Here is a 20,418-nt window from a genome sequence, read left to right as displayed (position 1 = left end):
GCGTATGGTAAATTTTGGTATTTTTGCATTATGCTTCATTGAAGAAAAACAGGATGGACTAGCTGTAATTGGCCCGAAAGTACCACATGTCATATATCAATGGAAACTAGAAACAATAAGGATGCTGTAAATATGATGTTTCCTAATGATTAATAGGTGTACATCTTATTTCTGTCCAGCTGAATTTACATTATATCGATGTTACATTATTTTGGAAAAACCATCGTATTTTTGAGTTAATTAATGCTCACTGATAGACAGTTAAACACACCAGCCACCTGAATTTGTCTTGACAGATTCCTGGGAGCAGTGGCAAAACAATAAGGCCAATAACTTCTTTTGTCTGTTTCTGAAACTTGAATTGGAGGTATTTGGTTTTGATGCCCAGCATTGTGAACACGCTCATATGCACTAATTTTGAGATTTTTGTTGTTTCAGGAGATGCTGAAAATGTATCATTAGATAGAAAATTAATTTGGTTTCTGGGATCCCACGGGGCCCAAGACCCTGGCTGCTGGGGGCCTATGCCGCCCCCCCCAGACCCTCTGCAAATTTTCCTCAGATTTCACAAGTTTCATTTCACAGCCCTATGAATATCCACGATTTGCGGTCTGAGCGGTCCCAACGTCCTTCCGAGCAGACTAGAGCTCTCTCGCCACACACGGCAGGAATATCTGATAAGATTATCTTTAGAGACATCATGATAGTCGGGGCGTCCTTAAGATTGTCAGAAGGGGAAGATCGGGTCCAAAATCGGCCTAATTATCTTGCCGTGTGAACCAGAATTAAAGGTGACTTTGTGTACCAAGTTTCACAATGATGCAAAAAGCCTTTTACCAGACATTGCATACACACACATGGAGTCAAACACTTCCCAGCCTTGCTCTGCCTTTGGTAATGCAAGTCAAAAATAATACAGTAAATATTTGAAAACTCTTTTATTTGTCCATTTCTAAAAGATAATAAGCTCACTGTTAACTTTTGTGTTCAGATTTTGCACAGGACTCTCAAAAAAGCTCTCTTTGTTTCACATAGTCTATATAAATAGAATAAAGTTATTTTTTCCTCTTTTTATTAGTGTGGTTTTTCAGTTTAAAAAAAAAAACATTATTTCTTGTCTGAAACACTTAAGCTAATATATTAGAGGCTACCTTCTCCTTCTAAAGACATGTGAAGGATGAGGTGGAAAAAGAAAAAATGGAAAAACTTCTTAAGTAATGATGGTCTTGTTGTTGTTTTTAACTGGAAGATCCCACTTCTGAATACAAACAGTTCCCAAACGCTAATTGAGTGTTGTTAGAAGGAAAGGTGATGTCACACAGTGGTAAACATACCACTGTCCCAGCTTTTTTGAAACATGTTGCAGGTATCCATTTCATAATGAGCAAATATTTGCACAAAAACAATAAGGTTTATCAGTTTGAACATAAAATATCTTGTCTTTGTGGTGTATTCTGTTGAATATAGGTTGAAGAGGATTTGCAAATCATTTTATTGTTTTTTTGTTTTTGTTTTTTTTGTTTTTTTTAAATCTTACACAACGTCCCAGCTTCATTGGAATTGGTGTTGTATAAAATTTAAATTCAAATAAGTTTTTATGCATTTGTTTTTAATCATTTCTAATGCCTGCAGTATTACAAACAGCATAACATGTGGCTGCAGCCGGCACATTCAGCATCAGTGGTTGAGTGGTTGCATCTGTCTCTTCCAGGTCTTTAAGGAGGAAAAATACTTAAAGGAAGCTGCAGAATGTGCTGAGGTGATCTGGCAGCGGGGTCTGCTGAGAAAAGGCTATGGTATCTGCCATGGCACTTCTGGCAATGGCTACGCCTTTCTGTCCCTTTACAAAGTCACACAGGAGAAGAAATACTTGTACCGTGCCTCCAAGGTAGGAATAAGGATTATGATGCTTTAAAACCAAGAACAAGTGTAAAGTTGAGCGTAATAAGTTGACTTTTTTTTTTCCTTAATTCACTTCACATCCAAAATTAAGTTCTTCATTAAGAGTCTCTGTAAGATTTTGTCCCTCTGTTGCTACAGGTCATTTGTAACACATGCAACATTTGGGTGGAAGGTTGTCGCAGAGTGGGGTGTGTGCAAGTTTCCTGACACTTTTCCTCACAAAAGATCATTTAAAGTGTTATTCCAAAAATCTGTTTTTAAATATGTTACAATGCAGTACAATGAGAGAAACTGCATTTTCACTGATGTATTTATGTAAACCACAGGTCTCACACTGGGGAGCTTGGGGCCAGTTAAAGCCTACAAGCCAGTTATATATGTCCTGCAACATGCCTCATGTGATTATGTAATGGCCCAGTCACACAGCACACAACGATTCCTGAACGAACGGAAAAAGCAAAAAAAAAAAGTCACAATTCGTTGAGAAAAGGTGGACCAAATGTTGTGTGTTGGGGGGTGTGGCTGGATGTTTTGGTGTTCTTTTCTTTTCTTTGCTCTTCAGGTGGCATGGAAACTGATTTGTCTGTGGAGAAGGTGCTGGCTGAAGAGTCCTCACCCTCATCAACATCATGTGAAGCACCTGTGACTGGTGCTCACATGCAACCTTAAAGACTTTCAGCTGAAGCAGATAATTGGATGGCGTTCTGCATTTAAGTCATGTGTGATTCAAGCAGAACTGCCGGGAACTCGACCTTGTGATGTCCGTTTGTGAGACGCTGAGGACCACGCCTGGGTTTGACACATCGAGCCCGTGAAGCAAGGAAGGGTGAGGACACTTGCTGTCAGCACACATTAAAGGTGATTGGGTGTTTGACTGATTGTTGATAGTTACTTGGTGTTTTGTTACGCAGTATACTGGAATTGTGATGGGGGTTGTGCAGTTTGCTTCTCACTGCTGTGGCGTGCGGATAGGTGGTCCTCCACTTGTTGTGAGAGGCTGCTCATTTGCATAAAGTTAAAAAATGCAGACCTGAGTGTGTTGCTGATAGCGTGTGTCTTTTGAAAGATATTGTTGTAACTGCTGACTTACCTCACCTCTTCTTTGCTTCACAGAGAGTCAGTTTGTCGTGTCCACCTGGGGGGTGTTTGTCTGGTGGTAGTGGGTCCAGGAACGCCGGGCTTCTATCCTTTTGGGCGCTTAAGAGCGTGCCAACAGTCACTCCACCAGAAGGACGTTCTTTTAGTTTTGTACACATTATTATGCACAGGTGAAAAATGGATTGTTTCTGTTGTTGGAGCCGCTTTCTGGTTATTTTTAGCGCTGGGTTCTGTCTGACGCAGGTCCGCTCCTCAACTCGCGTCGACACATAACACCAAAGAGCTTTATCACCAAACAGTCTGTGAAGCAAGAGCGCAAAAGGGATGAAAGAGGAACTTAACAAAACTGAAGCTCACAATGTCGACGCTTTAACGAAACTTGCCTGGAGCCACAACCGGAGCAGTGTGTGTCTGCATCTCTGAGTTCCAGGACTCGGCGCTGGGATGGAGCTCATAGCGCCTGAGTCCTGGAGAAACTGCAGACAGAAGCTGTGGAAATATGTGCGCACGTCGGTGGACCACCTGCTCTGGTTCCTTGTCCAGAACAAAGAGGGATCATCTTTATCATCATCAGAATCCTCACTGTCTGTCGACACGCTGCGCGCTCCGTCTGGCTCCAATTTAAAAAAAAAAAAAAAAAAAAAAAATGTTCCGTGGTCACTGCTGTATCACTGTATTACGAGGTCTGTCCAGAAAGTATCGGACCTTTTTATTTTTTGCAAAAACCATATGGATTTGAATCACATGTGATTGCGTCAGCCAAGCTTGAACCTTCGTGCGCATGCGTGAGTTTTTTCATGCCTGTCGGTTGCGTCATTCACCTGTGAGCAGGCTTTGTGTGAGCAGTGGTCCACCCCTCTCATCGGATTTTTATTGCGAATAAATGTCTGAATGATTTGGTGCTTTGCTGCATCAAATTTTTCCAGAAACTGTGAGAGACCTCCAGCTGGACACCATTCGGAAAATTTAGATGGCTTTCAGCGACGTTTTTGTGGGGATTACACAGATTAAGGAGTGCTCCAGCCGGTTTAAAGACCACAGCGGCTGAGAGCGCAGCGCGCTCCGAGCGCCGATCGACAGGCTGAAACCCCGCTGAAACAACCAGATCATTTCCAACGTGAATGCTTTGTTGATCCGGGACGTCGTCTGACTTTCACAAAAAAGGCAGAAGGCGTGGACATCAGCACTTTTTCGGCACATTGAGACAGACGTGCGAACATGCGCATTGACTCACGTGCGGTTATTTCCACCAGGTGCAGCTGATCCACAACATGACTTCTGCCTTCAGAACAGCTCTTTATATAATCTTTTTGATTCATCTGCCTGTTGCCACATGTACAGAAGGGCTCGATTATCATTCCTACACTCATATTGTTATATTTAATAAAAACTAATAAGCGCACGCAGCAGCAGCTGCTGCTAATGCTGCATTCAAGTACCGTCGGAAATTACACAACTTTTTTGTTGTTTCAAATTCAGCAGTTGCTTGTGGCAAAATAATTCATTATAGCCACACAAAAGATTAATTCTGGCCTATGTAAGGTGCCTGAGCCCATTGAAGCTGCCCCCCCCCCCACAGATAAAAAAAATCCAAGCAAGCAGGCTGAGTTTGCCATGTAATTTCCAACGGTACCTGAAGCAGCAGCAGCCTCCGTGCTCACAAACTGGCTTCTGCACTGTGTCAAGTGTCAAATTAAACAATAACGTTACAAAAACTAAACAAACGATTAAAAAACATCAAGAACGACAGCAAAACGAAACAGACGAATTTAAGTTTTCGTTGCCCTTCGTTCAAATTTTTCAACAGTTTAAAAATCCTAATGAAGTTCCAGCTGCAGGAACGAAGCTGCGCGAAGGTTAAACGCTGCCAACGAAAGTCAACGAAGCTCCAGATTTCTTGTTTTGTCAGGGCTCTGTTGCCCTTCGTTAAGTGCTGTGTGATTGGGCCATAAAGCATAACCTTTGTATTTTTTTCTCTATGCAAAAATACAGGTGCACACCAATTAATCATTTTAAATACTGTTACCTCTAAATATCTAGTGCTGCATTTAGAACACCACAACAAACCACAATATTTCCCGAAAAATCCTCTGCCAACCCCAAAATAAAGCCAATGCACAACAGTGATATCCAACCTTAATATTCTTGTTCAGCCAGTCAAGATTGTGTTTCTGAATGTTCCACGCTGCCAAGTCGTGTAGCCTAGAGCCCTGTGCGGGACGATATTCTTAGTCCCACTTCCACTGAAATTCTCACCATTCACGCCTGCACCAGCAGCACCCGCTCTCACAATAGGTATGTCCAGTCCCGCCCGCATCCATGAAACGCTGAGCACATAATAATAGTGATGCGTTGATTTTGTGTATTCTCCCGTCCTGCGTGAGAAAACACGTCATTTAGGCTATTAATGAAGCAATTCTTGTACTGTGTATGGCTACAGACAAACACTGTTTCAGCTGGTAGTGGTGCTGCTGGTGGGTTGAGGTTTCAGCTGGCAGTCTGCCAGCTGCTGTGGAAGACATGGGGAGGTGCGTGTGTTTGCTGTGATAGAGGCAAGATGTGAAATTTTAACTCTCAAGGTGTGTGGTGTCCTAAGTGTTTCAACCAAGTTGGTTGTGCCCTGAGTAACAATGACTAATGTGAGGACAGGTGAGTGAGGACATGTGCGGAGTTTGACATGTAATCAAAATGGCCAGCAACAGGAGAAGAATGAGAAACAGACAGCCAGCTGGGAGAGACTTGGTTTACTGTGACAGGTTCAGATTGCAGCATGAAGCATGTTTCATGTGGTTCCATTTGCATTCCTGTTGAAATATTGAGTGACTCAAATTCAGAGCTGTGGAAGACGAAGGCTAACTCAGACGCAGTCACATGGTTTTATAAGACCTGAGACAAGAGCATCATTCAGTTTGTTTGTGAGCTTGCCAACGTAAGAGGGTCATTCCATGTGAAATCATCCAGCCTTAGTCACATTTGCTGGGTGACCCCCTCAGTTTTTTTTTGTTTTTGTTTTTGTTTTTCCAAAAAATTTACAGATGTAAATCTGTCAATATAATGGAGAAATATGAAGTTTTAGGTCCATAGGTCAAACCATATTGAAACAACAACCCATGGGAATAATTGGGTTTCGGCCAAGTTTGAGCTTTTACTGCAGGTCCTGGGTTACATATGAGAAGCTGGTATTTGCTACCTAGGGCTAACCTTTCCCATAGAATCAGAAAATGCAGTGATTTTGCTTCTATCGTCACTAGTTTTTGTACAATAGAGACCTCAAAAGGGTTGAAAACCAATAATTGCAAATACTTTCCCATCTTCTAAGCATTACTGCTCTAGAAATTTGCAAGATGGAGAGTTGATATTTGGAACAATTATAATGTCAATATGTTTTTAGAAGGAAATCCAACTTTTATATACACATTTTAAACAGAAATGCTACAAATGAAATTTTTCTCTGTCATCTTTTTGAAATTTTTACCAAAAATTGACCATTTTCAAGGTCATGGTTGACCATGTTGACAGTAATTCAGCTCTTTCATATTTGCACCACATATTGTCACAGATGTCAGTATAATGTGGTCTGAAAATAGCTTTGATGCTAAGCTTAGTTTTTTATTTATGAATTTTTATGACAATAATTTTTACGGAAAATCTTCATATCTTACTATCGCCAGACCTTGTCGTCATTGTTAATGAATCTTTAATAAAAGTCAATATTAACTTATCTGCCCCTCCAAAAATTTCTTGATTTATATCAGTAATAATTGCTTATATATATATATATATATATATATATATATATATATATATTTCAATGAATTTTGTGATTCTCTGATTTGTTCTGACATGTCTCTCTATAAAAGTAGCTATAAAGTCATCATAATTCCAATTTGTCTGAACTTGCTTTGGAAAATAACTGCAAGTCCAGCTGCAGTTGTATGTAAAAGTTTGAGCACCCCTGATAATTTTCATGATTTTCCTTTATAAATCATTGGCTGTCTGGATCAGAAATTTCAGTTAAATATGTCATATAGCAGACAAACACACTGATATTTGAGAAGTGAAGTGAAGTTTTTAGGATTTACAGAAAGTGTGCAATAATTCTATTAAAAAAAATTAGGCAGGTGCATAAATTTGGGCACCCCAACAGAAAAAATACATCAGTATTTAGTAGATCCTTTTGCAGAAATAACAGCCTCTAAACGCTTCCTATAGCTTCCAATGAGAGTCTGGATTCTGGTTGAAGGTATTTTGGACCATTCTTCTTTTCAAAACATCTCAGGTTTGTTGGTTTCTGAGCATGGACAGCCCACTTAAAATCACACCATAGATTTTCAATAATATTCAGGTCTGTGGACTGAGATGGCCATTCCAGGACATTGCACTTGTTCCTCTGCATGAAAGCCTTAGTAGATTTTGAGCAGTGTTTAGGGTCGTTGTCTTGTTGAAAGATCCAGCCCCGGTGCAACTTCAACTTTGTCACTGATTCATGAACATTGTTCTCAAGAATCTGCTGATATTGACTGGAATCCATGTGACCCTCAACTTTAACAAGATTCCCAGGACCTGCACTGGCCACACAGCCACACAGCATGATGGAACCACCTCCGAATTTTACTGTAGATAGCAAGTGTTTTTCTTGGAATGCTGTGGTCTTTTTCAGCCATGCATACCGCCATAGTTATGTCCAAATAACTCTATTTTAGTTTCATCAGTCCACAGCACCTTATTCCAAAATGATGCTGGCTTGTCTAAATGTGCTTTAGCATACCTTAAGCAACTCTGTTTGTGCCCTGTACATAGAAAAGGCTTCCTCTGCATTACAGCATCATCCAGCATCTCCTTGTGCATAGTGCGCTCTATAGTTGAACGATGCACAGAGACACTATCTGCAGCAAGATCATGTTATAGGTCTTTGGAGCAGGTCTGTGGGTTGACTATGACTGTTCTCACCATCCTTTACTCACAGTGGAAACTGACAACTGAAATCTCTGAGATAGCTTTTTGTATCCTTCCCCTAAACCACAATGTTGAACAATCTTTGTTTTCAGGTCATTTGACAGTTTTTAGAGGCTCCCATGTTGCAAATCATTAGAAGAGATGCAAAGAGGGGAAACATTTGCAAATGACCACCTTAAATTCCCGTTTCTCATGATTGGATTCACCTGTGTAAGGAGGTCAAGGGTCAGTGACCTTACCAAACCAATTTTGTTGTTATGTGTCGGACGCAGCTCGGAGAACCGACCAGCGTTTGAAGGACCCAGTATGAAATAAGCAGAGCACGGTACAAAGGCTAACTGAATTTAATACATAACAGTGAAATATAATAAAAAGGTGCGGCCTGGCGTGGTGCGCTCCCAGCAGCGCTAACGGTCCGGAGCCAGAAGCTGTTTCGGACCCAAGGACCCCGCCGACACCCCCCAGGTGGCCGCAACAACCGAGTCTGTGAAAGAAGGAACCATTATGTGAGTCCACACTCTACACACAGAACACTTAAGGGTGTACAAACAGCAAACACTTCCTGGCTTGATTACTGATCAGCTTCCCAACCTGCAGGCATGGAACCTCCCGTTCACAAAACTCCACTGCAGTGGAAGCTGATACATGACTAACAAACAGCTCAACACAATAAGGTGTGAGGGACACCACATTTACTGACTGTATAACTGTTAGTCACAAAATCTAACGTACCTCAGGAAGTGTGCTGACGAGCGTGAGACCTCACCCCCTCCTCTTTCACAGACTGTGTATCAAACCTGGACGTTCTCAGCATCCGCTGCTGATGAGATGGCTCCCGAGACGACGATCTCACCCGTCTGGTCACAAGGTCGAGTCTCTGGCAAATACACACTGTGCACTCCAGTCTTAAATGCCAACATGTTCCAATCCATGCAGATGCACCACAGCTGTGAGTCCTGACGAGTCGCAGGTGATCAGGGTGAGGTCCTGACAGCCTCAGCAACACAGCCACTCAGTCCCAAATGCACGCCACCTGGGAGGAAACCAAAAGACAAACAAACCGGCAGCCAGGCCCCCCAGCCATATAACAGTACCCCACCCTCACGGGAAGCCTCCCGGCGACCACACACACCTGGCCCAGGAGAAACACCCCCCTCCAGGGACCATGGCTGGAAACCGCGTCTGCGTTCATCCACCAACAGACTGGTTGAACTGGCTGCATCTTTGCCCTTGTTTCTGACAGTCTTAGCACAGGTGTGGCCAGGAGTTCCTACACCTGTGCGGTCAGCCTTTAACCAAACATGTGATTAGTCATAAAACAAAACAACCAAAACACCCCCCCCCCCCCCTCCCCAGGGGACCGTCCCATCAAACCCCAGGGAAGGGGAGAAAGGAAAAACAACCCAACCCAAGCCTACAAACAAAAATACTAAAACACACCCGCCCCCACCCCCCAGAGGACCGTTCCATCAAACCCTAGGGAAGGGGAGAAAAGAAAAACCCAAATGTGAGCTCAAACAAAAATGCCAAAATACCCTCCCCCCCTCCTCCCCCCCAAACGACACGCAGGGACCAACACCCCCCAGAGGGCCACCCGCCAGCTCCAGGAGTAATAACCACGGCCGAGGTCCCTCTGGGATCCAACGTCACCCACGGGGACTACCAGCGCCTCCCAGAGGACCACTCGTCAACCCCAGGAGACGCCTCCCCTCATGACTAATGGACCCAGCCCCGGCCGTCCACGGCTAGATGGACCCAACGCCCTTTCCCCCCCAGAGGACACCACAGTCAAACCCTGAGGGCGGAAACTGGGGGGGGGGGGAACAAGAAATACCCCAAACCCCCCCTCCCCTCCCGGGTGCAGAGGCCACCTGGGAAACGCCCAGCACAACCTAACTGCACCCCTCCAGCAATGCCGACACTACGGCACACCCGGCTGGAGTCAGAGGAGAAGAGAGGGCATAACAAAAAACAAAAAGAAAAAACAACCCAAGTACCAACCCCATCACCCCCCCAGGGGACCGTTCCATCCAACCCTGGGGACGTGAAACAAAAAGAAACAAAAGAAAAAACAAACAGACCAACACACAGTTGTTTGGGTCCCTTTTTTTTTTTTTTTTTTTTTTTTTTTTGCAAAGGCTACAGGGTCACACCCCCAGACAAATAGTGGACAACAAAAAAAACCCACACAAAAACCAACTCAAACACCCACACAAAATGAACTAACACAAAACAAATCATTGAGTTATACCGTCAAGCTCAACCAAATGGAACACACCTGTTCCTACTCAAGAGCTTGACGGTAACGTGATTCAGTCACCACAAGGGGGAGCCAGAGTGCTAAAAACAAAAAAAAAACCCTTTGGCGACAGAAAAAACAAACGAGCTGCTCTTATGTGCGCAGCTGAGTGCAACACACAACCAAAATGTGCTCAACTAAATAACGCCGGAGCTGATACAACAGACGCAGTAGTTACCTTTGTCCGGGGAAACGGGGCTACGACTGTAACACAGGAAGCCCAGCGACCCGTGCTAACAGAGCTCCGCCGTGCGCGTGAACCCATTACAAACGCACTCTTGCAGCTCCCGTTTACACCTCTTATCCGGTCGGAGCGTGACGCGAAGCCGTCGCCAGTCACACTCCACCACGACCCACGGATAAGGCACAAACACAGGAACACGGCTGCAAGAGAGCACAAATCAGTATCCAGTAATGGGTCTCAAACACGCACCTTCCGGGCGGAGAGCCCCGCAACTGATCCGGATAACCACTGAACGTCTGCTGCCGCCTTCCCGGCGCGTTACCGTCTCTGCTAACGCTGGGTCCGTGATGTTTGGCCAGAGACTACTGTTATGTGTCGGACGCAGCTCGGAGAACCGACCAGCGTTTGAAGGACCCAGTATGAAATAAGCAGAGCACGGTACAAAGGCTAACTGAATTTAATACATAACAGTGAAATATAATAAAAAGGTGCGGCCTGGCGTGGTGCGCTCCCAGCAGCGCTAACGGTCCGGAGCCAGAAGCTGTTTCGGACCCAAGGACCCCGCCGACACCCCCCAGGTGGCCGCAACAACCGAGTCTGTGAAAGAAGGAACCATTATGTGAGTCCACACTCTACACACAGAACACTTAAGGGTGTACAAACAGCAAACACTTCCTGGCTTGATTACTGATCAGCTTCCCAACCTGCAGGCATGGAACCTCCCGTTCACAAAACTCCACTGCAGTGGAAGCTGATACATGACTAACAAACAGCTCAACACAATAAGGTGTGAGGGACACCACATTTACTGACTGTATAACTGTTAGTCACAAAATCTAACGTACCTCAGGAAGTGTGCTGACGAGCGTGAGACCTCACCCCCTCCTCTTTCACAGACTGTGCATCAAACCTGGACGTTCTCAGCATCCGCTGCTGATGAGATGGCTCCCGAGACGACGATCTCACCCGTCTGGTCACAAGGTCGAGTCTCTGGCAAATACACACTGTGCACTCCAGTCTTAAATGCCAACATGTTCCAATCCATCCAGATGCACCACAGCTGTGAGTCCTGACGAGTCGCAGGTGATCAGGGTGAGGTCCTGACAGCCTCAGCAACACAGCCACTCAGTCCCAAATGCACGCCACCTGGGAGGAAACCAAAAGACAAACAAACCGGCAGCCAGGCCCCCCCAGCCATATAACGTTTGTGTTCCAATAATTAGTGCTAAATGTATTCAAATCAATAACATGACAAGGGTGCCCAAATTTATGCAATGCCCAATTTTGTTTAAATAATTATTGCACACTTTTTATATAAATACTAGAAACTTCATTTCACTTCTTAAATATCACTGTGTTTGTCTGCTATATGATATATTTAACTGAAATTTGTGATCCAGACAACCAATGAGTTATAAAGAAAATCATGAAAATTGTCAGGTGTGCCCACATTTTTACATTCCACTGTATATATCAAAAGGCCATTCTTTGATTTGTTCTGACATTGTCTCTTTCCTTAAATAGACATCATAATTTGATCATGATGACACAATTAAAATTTGTCTGAACCTGCTTTGGAAAATTATTATGCAAGTCAGGTAATTATAAAAAGGTGAAGGTAAGTTGGGTTGTCTTAGCTGCTGCAAGTCGGATAGAGACATGGAGTGCCAGGATTTACCTCCGTGTGATCTGGGAAGTACTTTACATGATGAATGCCACAAAACCACTTGGGCTAGGAAAACTGGGATACTTTACAACAATGATCTTACCAGTGAGGGCAAGGCGTTATTGGTTTGGCGGTCTGGAGTACAACTGGATTAGATAAACTCCATTTGTTTGCATCATGAGAAGATGTATTTATCTGGATATGAAAGTAGCAACATGTCTGGGCAGATCCCAAAAATGCTCATGCCAAGAAAAGACTGGTGAGTAGTAGTTTTTGTGTGTGTGTGTGTGTGTGTGTGTGTGTGTGTGTGTGTGTGTGTGTGTGTGTGTGTGTGTGTGTGTGTGTGTGTGTGTGTGTGTGTGTGTGTGTGTGTGTGTGTGTGTGTGTGTGTGTGTGTGATATTGAAAATAGTGGTAAGTTCAGCTCGACATGAAAGCTTAAGACAAAATTCATAATTAAAAAACTAAGCTTAGCACCAAAACCATTTTCATACCACATCATGCTGACATCTGTGACATTATGTGGTGCAAATATGAAAGTGCTGAATTACTGTCAACATGGTCAACCATTAACTTGAAAATGGTAACTTTTTGGTAAAATGTCAAGACAGAAAAATTTAATTTGTAGCATTTCTGTTTAAAATGTGTATATAAAAGTGGGATTTCCTTCTAAACACACATTGACATTATAATTGCGCCAAATATCAACTCTCCATCTTGCACATTTATAGAGGAGTGATGCTTATAAAATGGGGAAAAATTTTGTGATTATTGGTTTTTGGCCCTTTTGAGGCCTCTATAGTGCCAAAACTAGTGAAGACAGCAGCAAAATTGCTGCATTTTCTGATTCTATGGGACAAGTTAGCCCAAGGCAGCAAATACCAGTTTCCCATATGTAGCACAGGACCTGCAGTAAAAGATCAAACTTGGTCGAAATCCAATCGTACAAAAACTAGAAAAAAAAAAAATTTCCATGGGCTGTTGTTTCAGTTTGGTTTGACCTATGAACCTAAAACTTAAGATTTCTCCATTATATTGATGCATAAACGTTAGTGATTTTTTTTTTCATAAAACAAAATCAAAGCAGCAGTTAAGTCCTGTGTGCAAGATTAATTTAATGAAAAAATAGACAATTTAAAGGAGGGAGTGTGACATCATAATTCACAGATTGCTTGAGTCATTACATCACGACGAGGATACAGAGCGAGAAATGGCGGACCCATCAGAACAGGGGAGAAACAAAAGGGATAGGATGAAGCTATATTGATGGTGAATGACAACCCTGGACTTCATTTGAGACAAGACGATGTTGAGAACCCGTTTTGATTTCAGCAGGAATGATGGCAGACCTTGACCCTGTTTGTATGAAGCTTCTGAAGCTAGATGCATGACAACTACTACTCGTGAATACAAAGTCCTTGTGGCAATTGAAAGAAAGGATTCATTTTGATGAAAATTGGATTCTGTCAGATCCTGTTTGTTTCTACCTGTGGGACAAATAATTTTCAATCAACATTTCATTATTAGACTCATGGTGAAGTGCAGATTTCTTTCATGCATCCACACAGTGAGGCTGCCCATCTGAAATGGACAGATATAAGGATGTCTGCTGGGAATCAGTGGACAACATTCTTGCTCTAACAGTTACTGAATTTGGTTGCACCTATTCTGTTTCTACAAATAAAGGAAGAATTACAGCTGATATTATTATTATTATTATTATTATCATTAATTAAAATTTTATGTTAGTTTCCAGCACTGACATTCCTGTGGAAATTTGCAATCTGGGTGTTTTAGGATTGTTTGCAGACATTATTCCATCATTGTTATGAATCGGGGTGTGATTCGTATTCGGACTCCTGGATGAACCTGCCCCAGTATTATTGATAACTGATGCAGAGTCTATTCAGTGCGCACTGTTTGCACTGTATTTTATTAAATTAATGCTGTGGTCAAGTGAATGGTTAGAAGATTTTAATGAATGTAAGATGATGTGTATAGGTAGTAAAAATCCACTTAATGATTGCTATATGAAAGGGAAGGTTATAGATGCTCTAAAAAAATTAAAGGGATCTGGTGTACTAGTTACTGATAAATTGTCATTTTTCTGCCAAGGCAAATAGTGTGACAAGTACAAGCCCAATCCCAATGAATTTGGGATGTTGTGTGAAATGGAAATAAAAACAGAATACACTGATTTGCAAATCCTCTTCAACCTATATTTAATTGAATACACCACAAGATATTTAATGTTCAAACTGATAGAATTTCTTTTCTCTTTTTTTTTTTGTGCAAATATTTGCTCATTTTGAAATGGATGCCCACAACACATTTCAAGAAAGCTAGGACAGGGGCAACAAAAGACTGGGAAAGTTCATGAATGCTCAAATAACACCTGTTTGGAACATTCCGCCGGTGAACAGGTTAACTGGAAACAGGTGAGTGTCATGATTGGGTATAAAAGGAGCATCCCCAAAAGGGTCAGCCATTCACAAGCAAAGATGGGGCAAGGATCACCACTTTGTGAACAACTGCATGAAAAAATAGTCCAACAGTTTAAGAACAATGTTTCTCAGTGTTCAATTACAAGGAATTTAGGGATTCCATCATCTACAGTCCATAATATAATCAGAAGATTCAGAGAATCTGGAGAACGTCTACATGTAATATAGACTGAGGCCAAAAACCCAATGTCCAAGCTGATAGATGCAGACTAAATGTCAGTGAATTCAGTTTTTGGGTTAGGCTAACTACTTTATGGAGATGTATACCAGCATATGTGGTAATAATGTGGTATGTAATTTTTAAAAAAAAAAACTATGACAGTTATTGTAAAACTGTGTTTAAGTGTTTTTAGTTAGTGATGATGTATTGTACATTGTGTGCGTTTTGTATACAATTTGTATTCTTTTTTCTTCTCATATATAAATGAGTTATGAATGATGCCACTGTGGGTGAGTCGGGCTACTCCCACAGACTCTCTGCGCGTATCGCCTCATCCTATGGTTCCCACCATTAAAAGAGGGACTGTGTGTGACACAGCAGCAATTCACACAAGCATAACTGTTTGCTCCTCACATCAGTGATACTGTATGGAATTTTGTAGATGTGAATTTGCTGTTTTATTTTCAGTTTGCTGAATGGTGTTTGGAGTACGGGAGTCACGGCTGTCGCATCCCAGACAGACCCTACTCTCTTTTTGAAGGTACAGTATTTTCACTGTTCATTACCAAATATTTTGCACTGACCTTTTTGCTCCCTTCCCACAGATCTATATTTTCAGTCAAAGTAATTTGTGAAAACTGAGTCCACCAAGTATCAGTGACAGAGCAGTAATTTTGTCTGTGCTTGTTTAGAGTTTAGAATTCCTTTCCACTGGACTTGTGAAGAATAAATGACAAGGGGAAAAATTACCTCAATCAAAAAGCTTTTATGTAGAAATGAAATGACCTAATAATGGTTGTTACATTTTTATCATGTCCTTCCAAGAGACATTTGGCATGTTTCAATTTTGCCTCTATTTTTAGGAGTTCATCTTTTCTTTCTCGACAAAAGTGAAATTAATCGGCACAGTATGGGTTTTGAACGCCAACACCCTCACAGAGTAATTGGCTACATAATGGCACAAGGCAAGCTAAAAACACCCAGTAAACCAATTCTTGTTGGCACTGAAAAGACAACAATGTCCATACATAGGTAAACATGCAGGTTTATCTTTTTAAAATGATCTTCCTCTGTTTCATAAACCTCTTCCCCTTCTCCTCCTGCTTTTTGACTCCATCCTCAGCATCTTTCTTCCTATATACCCTGGATCACTCCTCTGCACATGTCCAAACCATCTCAATCTCACCTCTCTGACTTTGTCTCCAAACCGTCCCACCTGACCTGTCCCTTTGATACATTCATTCCTAAACCTGTCCATTCTCCTAACTTCCAGATAGAGTCGCAACATCTTCAGTTCTGCCACGTCCAGCTCTGCCTCCTGTCTTTTTGTTAGTGCCACTGTCTCTAAGGGCCCTGTTCCACTGGCGTTTAGGAGGATTTGCAGATGGAATGCGCACAAAAGTGGCCCACATCCGCCAAACAATCGCAATAACCGTGTAACATTCCTGTATGAGTCGGCTGCCATCCGAACACGTCCGTGATCATCCGCAGAGGCACACATGTCCGCAGCCAGGATTTTTAAGCGGCTCAAACATCCTGCTGCGGATGAGATCTGCATCACTGCCTGAAGACATACGCAGGACATACACAATCAACGCGCTGCATATCCCGTCATCCGCTGATATCCGCAACTGACGGGTTGGCGCGGCTTGGCGGCGGACCGGGACAGCGTGCAAAACAGATATGACGCGTGCCCAGCACGGCCACATCACGGTCGCAAATGGTATGTCGCGCATGCAGACTAGAGCATGACACGGAAGTGGATTTTCACTCCCGTCCCATCCCGCTCCCAGAAAAAAATCCCATCCTGTCCCAATCCTGGACTGGAGTAAAAAAATAAATCCCATCCTGTCCCACTCCTGTAAAGATGACTCCCAGTCCCATCCCGCTCCCACTCAAAATCAGTCCCACTCCCATCCCACTCCCGTATGTCTCGCGCCATGATGATCAATCAGGGACTGAATATATGATGTGGAGATGTCTGGAGTTTGACTGAAGATGTGAACATGTCCTGTCGCTGGTAGCAGCCTGTGAGCAGGACTTATGTCTCTTTTGTCCTTTATTTCACAATTATGACAGAGTTTTTGGAGCGAGCAGCAGCCCCGCAGGAGTGGAGTTTCTTTTTCTTTTTATGTTACGTGCGCGCGCAAGCGAATGGAGATTATTTTACTTATTAACTACACAGATGTATAATAGAACAAATGATGACTGGTTTCTAAACACAATTATGACAGAGTTTTTGGTGGAAGAGCGAGCTACAGCAAGCAGCGGAGTTTATTTATTTATTTATTTATTTATTTTGTTTACATGTGCGCGCGTGAACGGGACAGTTGGTCCTCAAACTGGGTCCTGCAGAGGCGGAAGGACCGCTGAAAGCAACCGTCATCCAGACGCAGCTCCTGCAGCAAATAATGATACTCTCTGTATTGGGAGCTTTTCACAACTCGCTCCGTGTGATCAAGGTCCATCATGTTAACTTGACTGACAACCAGAGTCGGCGAGCGGAATGGAAGCTCCTCCTATTTGATGATGCACCGGGGCGAATTTTCGCAGCAAAAGCAGAGCGACACACCGGGCGAAGGAGACGCGTCAGTCACAACGCGACCCCCGCAAATTTGTAGCGTCTGATCGCACCCGGTGTGAACGCGGCATTAAATAGATGAAAATCATCATCTATTTTTGGCATTCCCGCTCCTGCCCGCTCCCGTTCATTTTTATTCCCGTCCCATCCCAATCACGGGATTGATAAAATTTTGACTCCCATCCCGCGGGAATCCCGTAGTAATCACGTAACCCACGGGAATTCCCGAAAAATGTCATCCTCTAATGCAGACAGAGTGGGCACGGATGAAGCGAGTGCTTCACGGCCGCTGTGCCCCTCATGGGGCCGCCTCCGCGGTCGCCTTCGCTTCTGTTCCCTGTTATATCCGCTTTTCTTCCTCATGTATTCGCTGATCCACCCCGGGACATTTGTCATTTCCGCCCACCTTTGTTGCGGACGCTCAGCTTTTGTCTCCTCATTTCATGTGCAAATCCTCCTAAACGCCAGTGGGACAGGGCCTTTAGATGTACAATATAGCTGGTCTCACTACTGTCTTGTAGACTTTCTCCTTCACTCTTGCAGATATTCTTCAGTCACAAATCACTCCTGCCACCTTTCTCCACCCACTCCACCCTGCCTGCACTCTCTTCTTCACCTCTCTACCACACTGTCCATTACTTTGGACAGTTGACCCCAAGTATTTAAACTCATCTAAACACCACTACTTTCACTACTACTCCTTGTAACTGCACTATTTCAGTGGGCTCCCTCTTATTTACACACATGTACTCTGTCTTATCTGAATATTCATTCATATTCATCCATTCATTCTGCTGCAACCAAACACCATAAATTTAGTTTTGTTCAAATTTAGTGATAAATTATTTAGGTCAAACTATAATTTCATTTTGCCAAATTCTGAAGTGTGTCTAAAAATTGCTATAAGTTCTGACCAGAACTCAAAATATTTGTGTTCTCTGAAAATAAAATTAATTTCAGTATTTGCGATACCTTACATAAGTCATTGATGTGGATGATGAAAAGTTTCGGACCTAACACTGACCCCTGGGGGACACCACAAATAATGTCCAAACATCTTGATTGTGATATGCCCCCATCTTCACAAATTGTGTCCTGTTTCTTAAGGCCCTGTCACACCTTGACAATTTAGCATGCGTATGCCGGCCATTTTAAAAACTCTGGTGCACAAAGAAATTAATTTATTTATTTATAAATTAGTTTGATTCACCATGTGACTCGATCATGGATAAGCAGTTCAATAAGTACAGTGAGGAAAATAAGTATTTGAACACCCTGCAGTTTTGCAAGTTCCCCCAATTAGAAATCATGGAGGGGTCTGAAATTTTCATCTTAGGTGTATGTCCACTGTGAGAGACATAATCTAAAAAAAAAAAAAAAAAAAATCCGGAAATCACAATGTATGATTTTTTTAAATAATTTATTTGTATGTTACTGCTGCAAATAAGTATTTGAACACGTGTGAAAATCAATGTTAATATTTGGTACAGTAGCCTTTGTTTGCAATTACAGAGGTCAAACGTTTCTTGTAGATTTTCACCAGGTTTTCACACACTGCAGCAGGGATTTTGGTCCACTCCTCCATACAGATCTTCTCTAGATCTTTCAGGTTTGGAGTTCCAGCTCCCTCTAAAGATTGTCTATTGAGTTCAGGTCTGGAGACTGGCCAGGCCACTCCAGGACCTTGAAATGCTTCTTACGGAGCCCCTCCTTAGTTGCCCTGGCTGTGTGTTTGGGGTCATTGTCATGCTGGAAGACCCAGCCATGACCCATCTTCAATTCTCTTACTGAGGGAAGGAGGTTGTTTGCCTAAATCTCACAATACATGACCCCATCCATCCTCCCTTCAATACGGTGCAGTCGTCCTGTCCCCTTTGCAGAAGAGCACCCACAGAGTATGATGTTTCCACCCCCATGATTCATGGTTGGGATGGTTTTCTTGGGGTTGTTCTCATCCTCTAAACATGGTAAGTGGAGTTAATTCCAAAAAGCTCTATTCTGGTCTCATCTGACCACATGACCTTCTCCCATGCCTCCTCTGGATCATCCAGATGGTCACTGGTGAACTTCAAACGGGCCTGGACATGTGCTGGCTTGAGCAGGGGGACCTTGCTGCCCTGCAGGATTTTAAACCATGACAGCATCATGTGTTACTAATGTAATCTTTGTGACTGTGGTCCCAGTGGTCCCAGGGGTTAACCACGCATTGGATGACATCTCTAGGAAGATTGCAACCCTGGAAAGCCGCTATGACCGTCTGTGAAGACCACATTCTACATTTCAGATGCATTGAGAGCCACGCTGTTCTCAGAACTGTGGAATCTTTCAGGCGTCTGTTAATCTGGCTATTCATTTGGCTTCCCCAAATACAGCTGCACTTCAAGGTCGCTGTGATAAGATACCTCCTCAGAAGAACAACACTCTTATGCCTCGCTCCCTGGTCTTCCCCCCTCCCCTCAGCTTCTCCAGCTCTGATGTGAACTGTGGACTGTCCAGGACTTTCTCAGCCTGCGCAGGGCTGTTCCCTTCCCCCCCAGACTGTCGAACAAGGCCGTCGACGGCGCCGAAACTGGCTGCCTTCCGGAGTGTTCTGATAAACTGGTCCTTTCAAATCTCGGTTGTCGTCCTGTGTCCTTGTTTTGTCTCTGTGATTATTGTTTTTTGTGCTGATGGGATTTTTTTTTCCTCATTGCCGCTGTGTAATGCAGGTTTGAGGGTTTTTTTTCTTCTCCTTTTCCCTCGTGTTTTGCTTCATATATATGTTTTATGTACCGGGCCGGCCTATGTGTTGTGTGTTATGTGTGTTGTTTGTTATGGGTCGGTGTTGGTTTGCTCAGCCCTGCTGTTGACCAAGGCAGGGATGTACATCTGGAGCTGGTCCCCGGGCACCTAATGGCGACCTCTGCTCCTACTGGCAAATAGGATGGGTTAAATGCAGTAGCCACATTTCATTGTGCAGGAAAGTTCTTCTGTTCTGTGCATATGACAATAAAATTTCCTTGATTCCTTGATGGTGAAAATTTGGTGGGAATCCACGAAGTAGTTTTGACATAATCCTTCAAAGCCTAC

At 43.1% G+C, this 20,418-nt stretch overlaps 1 protein-coding gene across 2 annotated transcripts in view; it reads left to right on the top strand.

Annotated features, from left to right (window-relative positions):
- Window positions 1-20,418, top strand: part of lancl2 (LanC lantibiotic synthetase component C-like 2 (bacterial)) — a 170,497-nt gene that overhangs the window by 144,532 nt on the left and 5,547 nt on the right. For both annotated transcript variants that reach the window (XM_034173032.1, XM_034173042.1), the window contains 2 exons: window positions 1,712-1,888; window positions 15,237-15,309. In XM_034173032.1, coding sequence (XP_034028923.1) covers window positions 1,712-1,888; window positions 15,237-15,309 — 250 coding nt within the window. The remainder of the gene's footprint in view (window positions 1-1,711; window positions 1,889-15,236; window positions 15,310-20,418) is intronic.

The sequence above is a fragment of the Thalassophryne amazonica genome, chromosome 1, assembly GCF_902500255.1.
Source record: "Thalassophryne amazonica chromosome 1, fThaAma1.1, whole genome shotgun sequence".
NCBI lineage: Eukaryota > Metazoa > Chordata > Actinopteri > Batrachoidiformes > Batrachoididae > Thalassophryne > Thalassophryne amazonica.
Note: the sequence above shows the minus strand (reverse complement) of the source record. Positions and strands in the feature narration are given on the sequence as shown.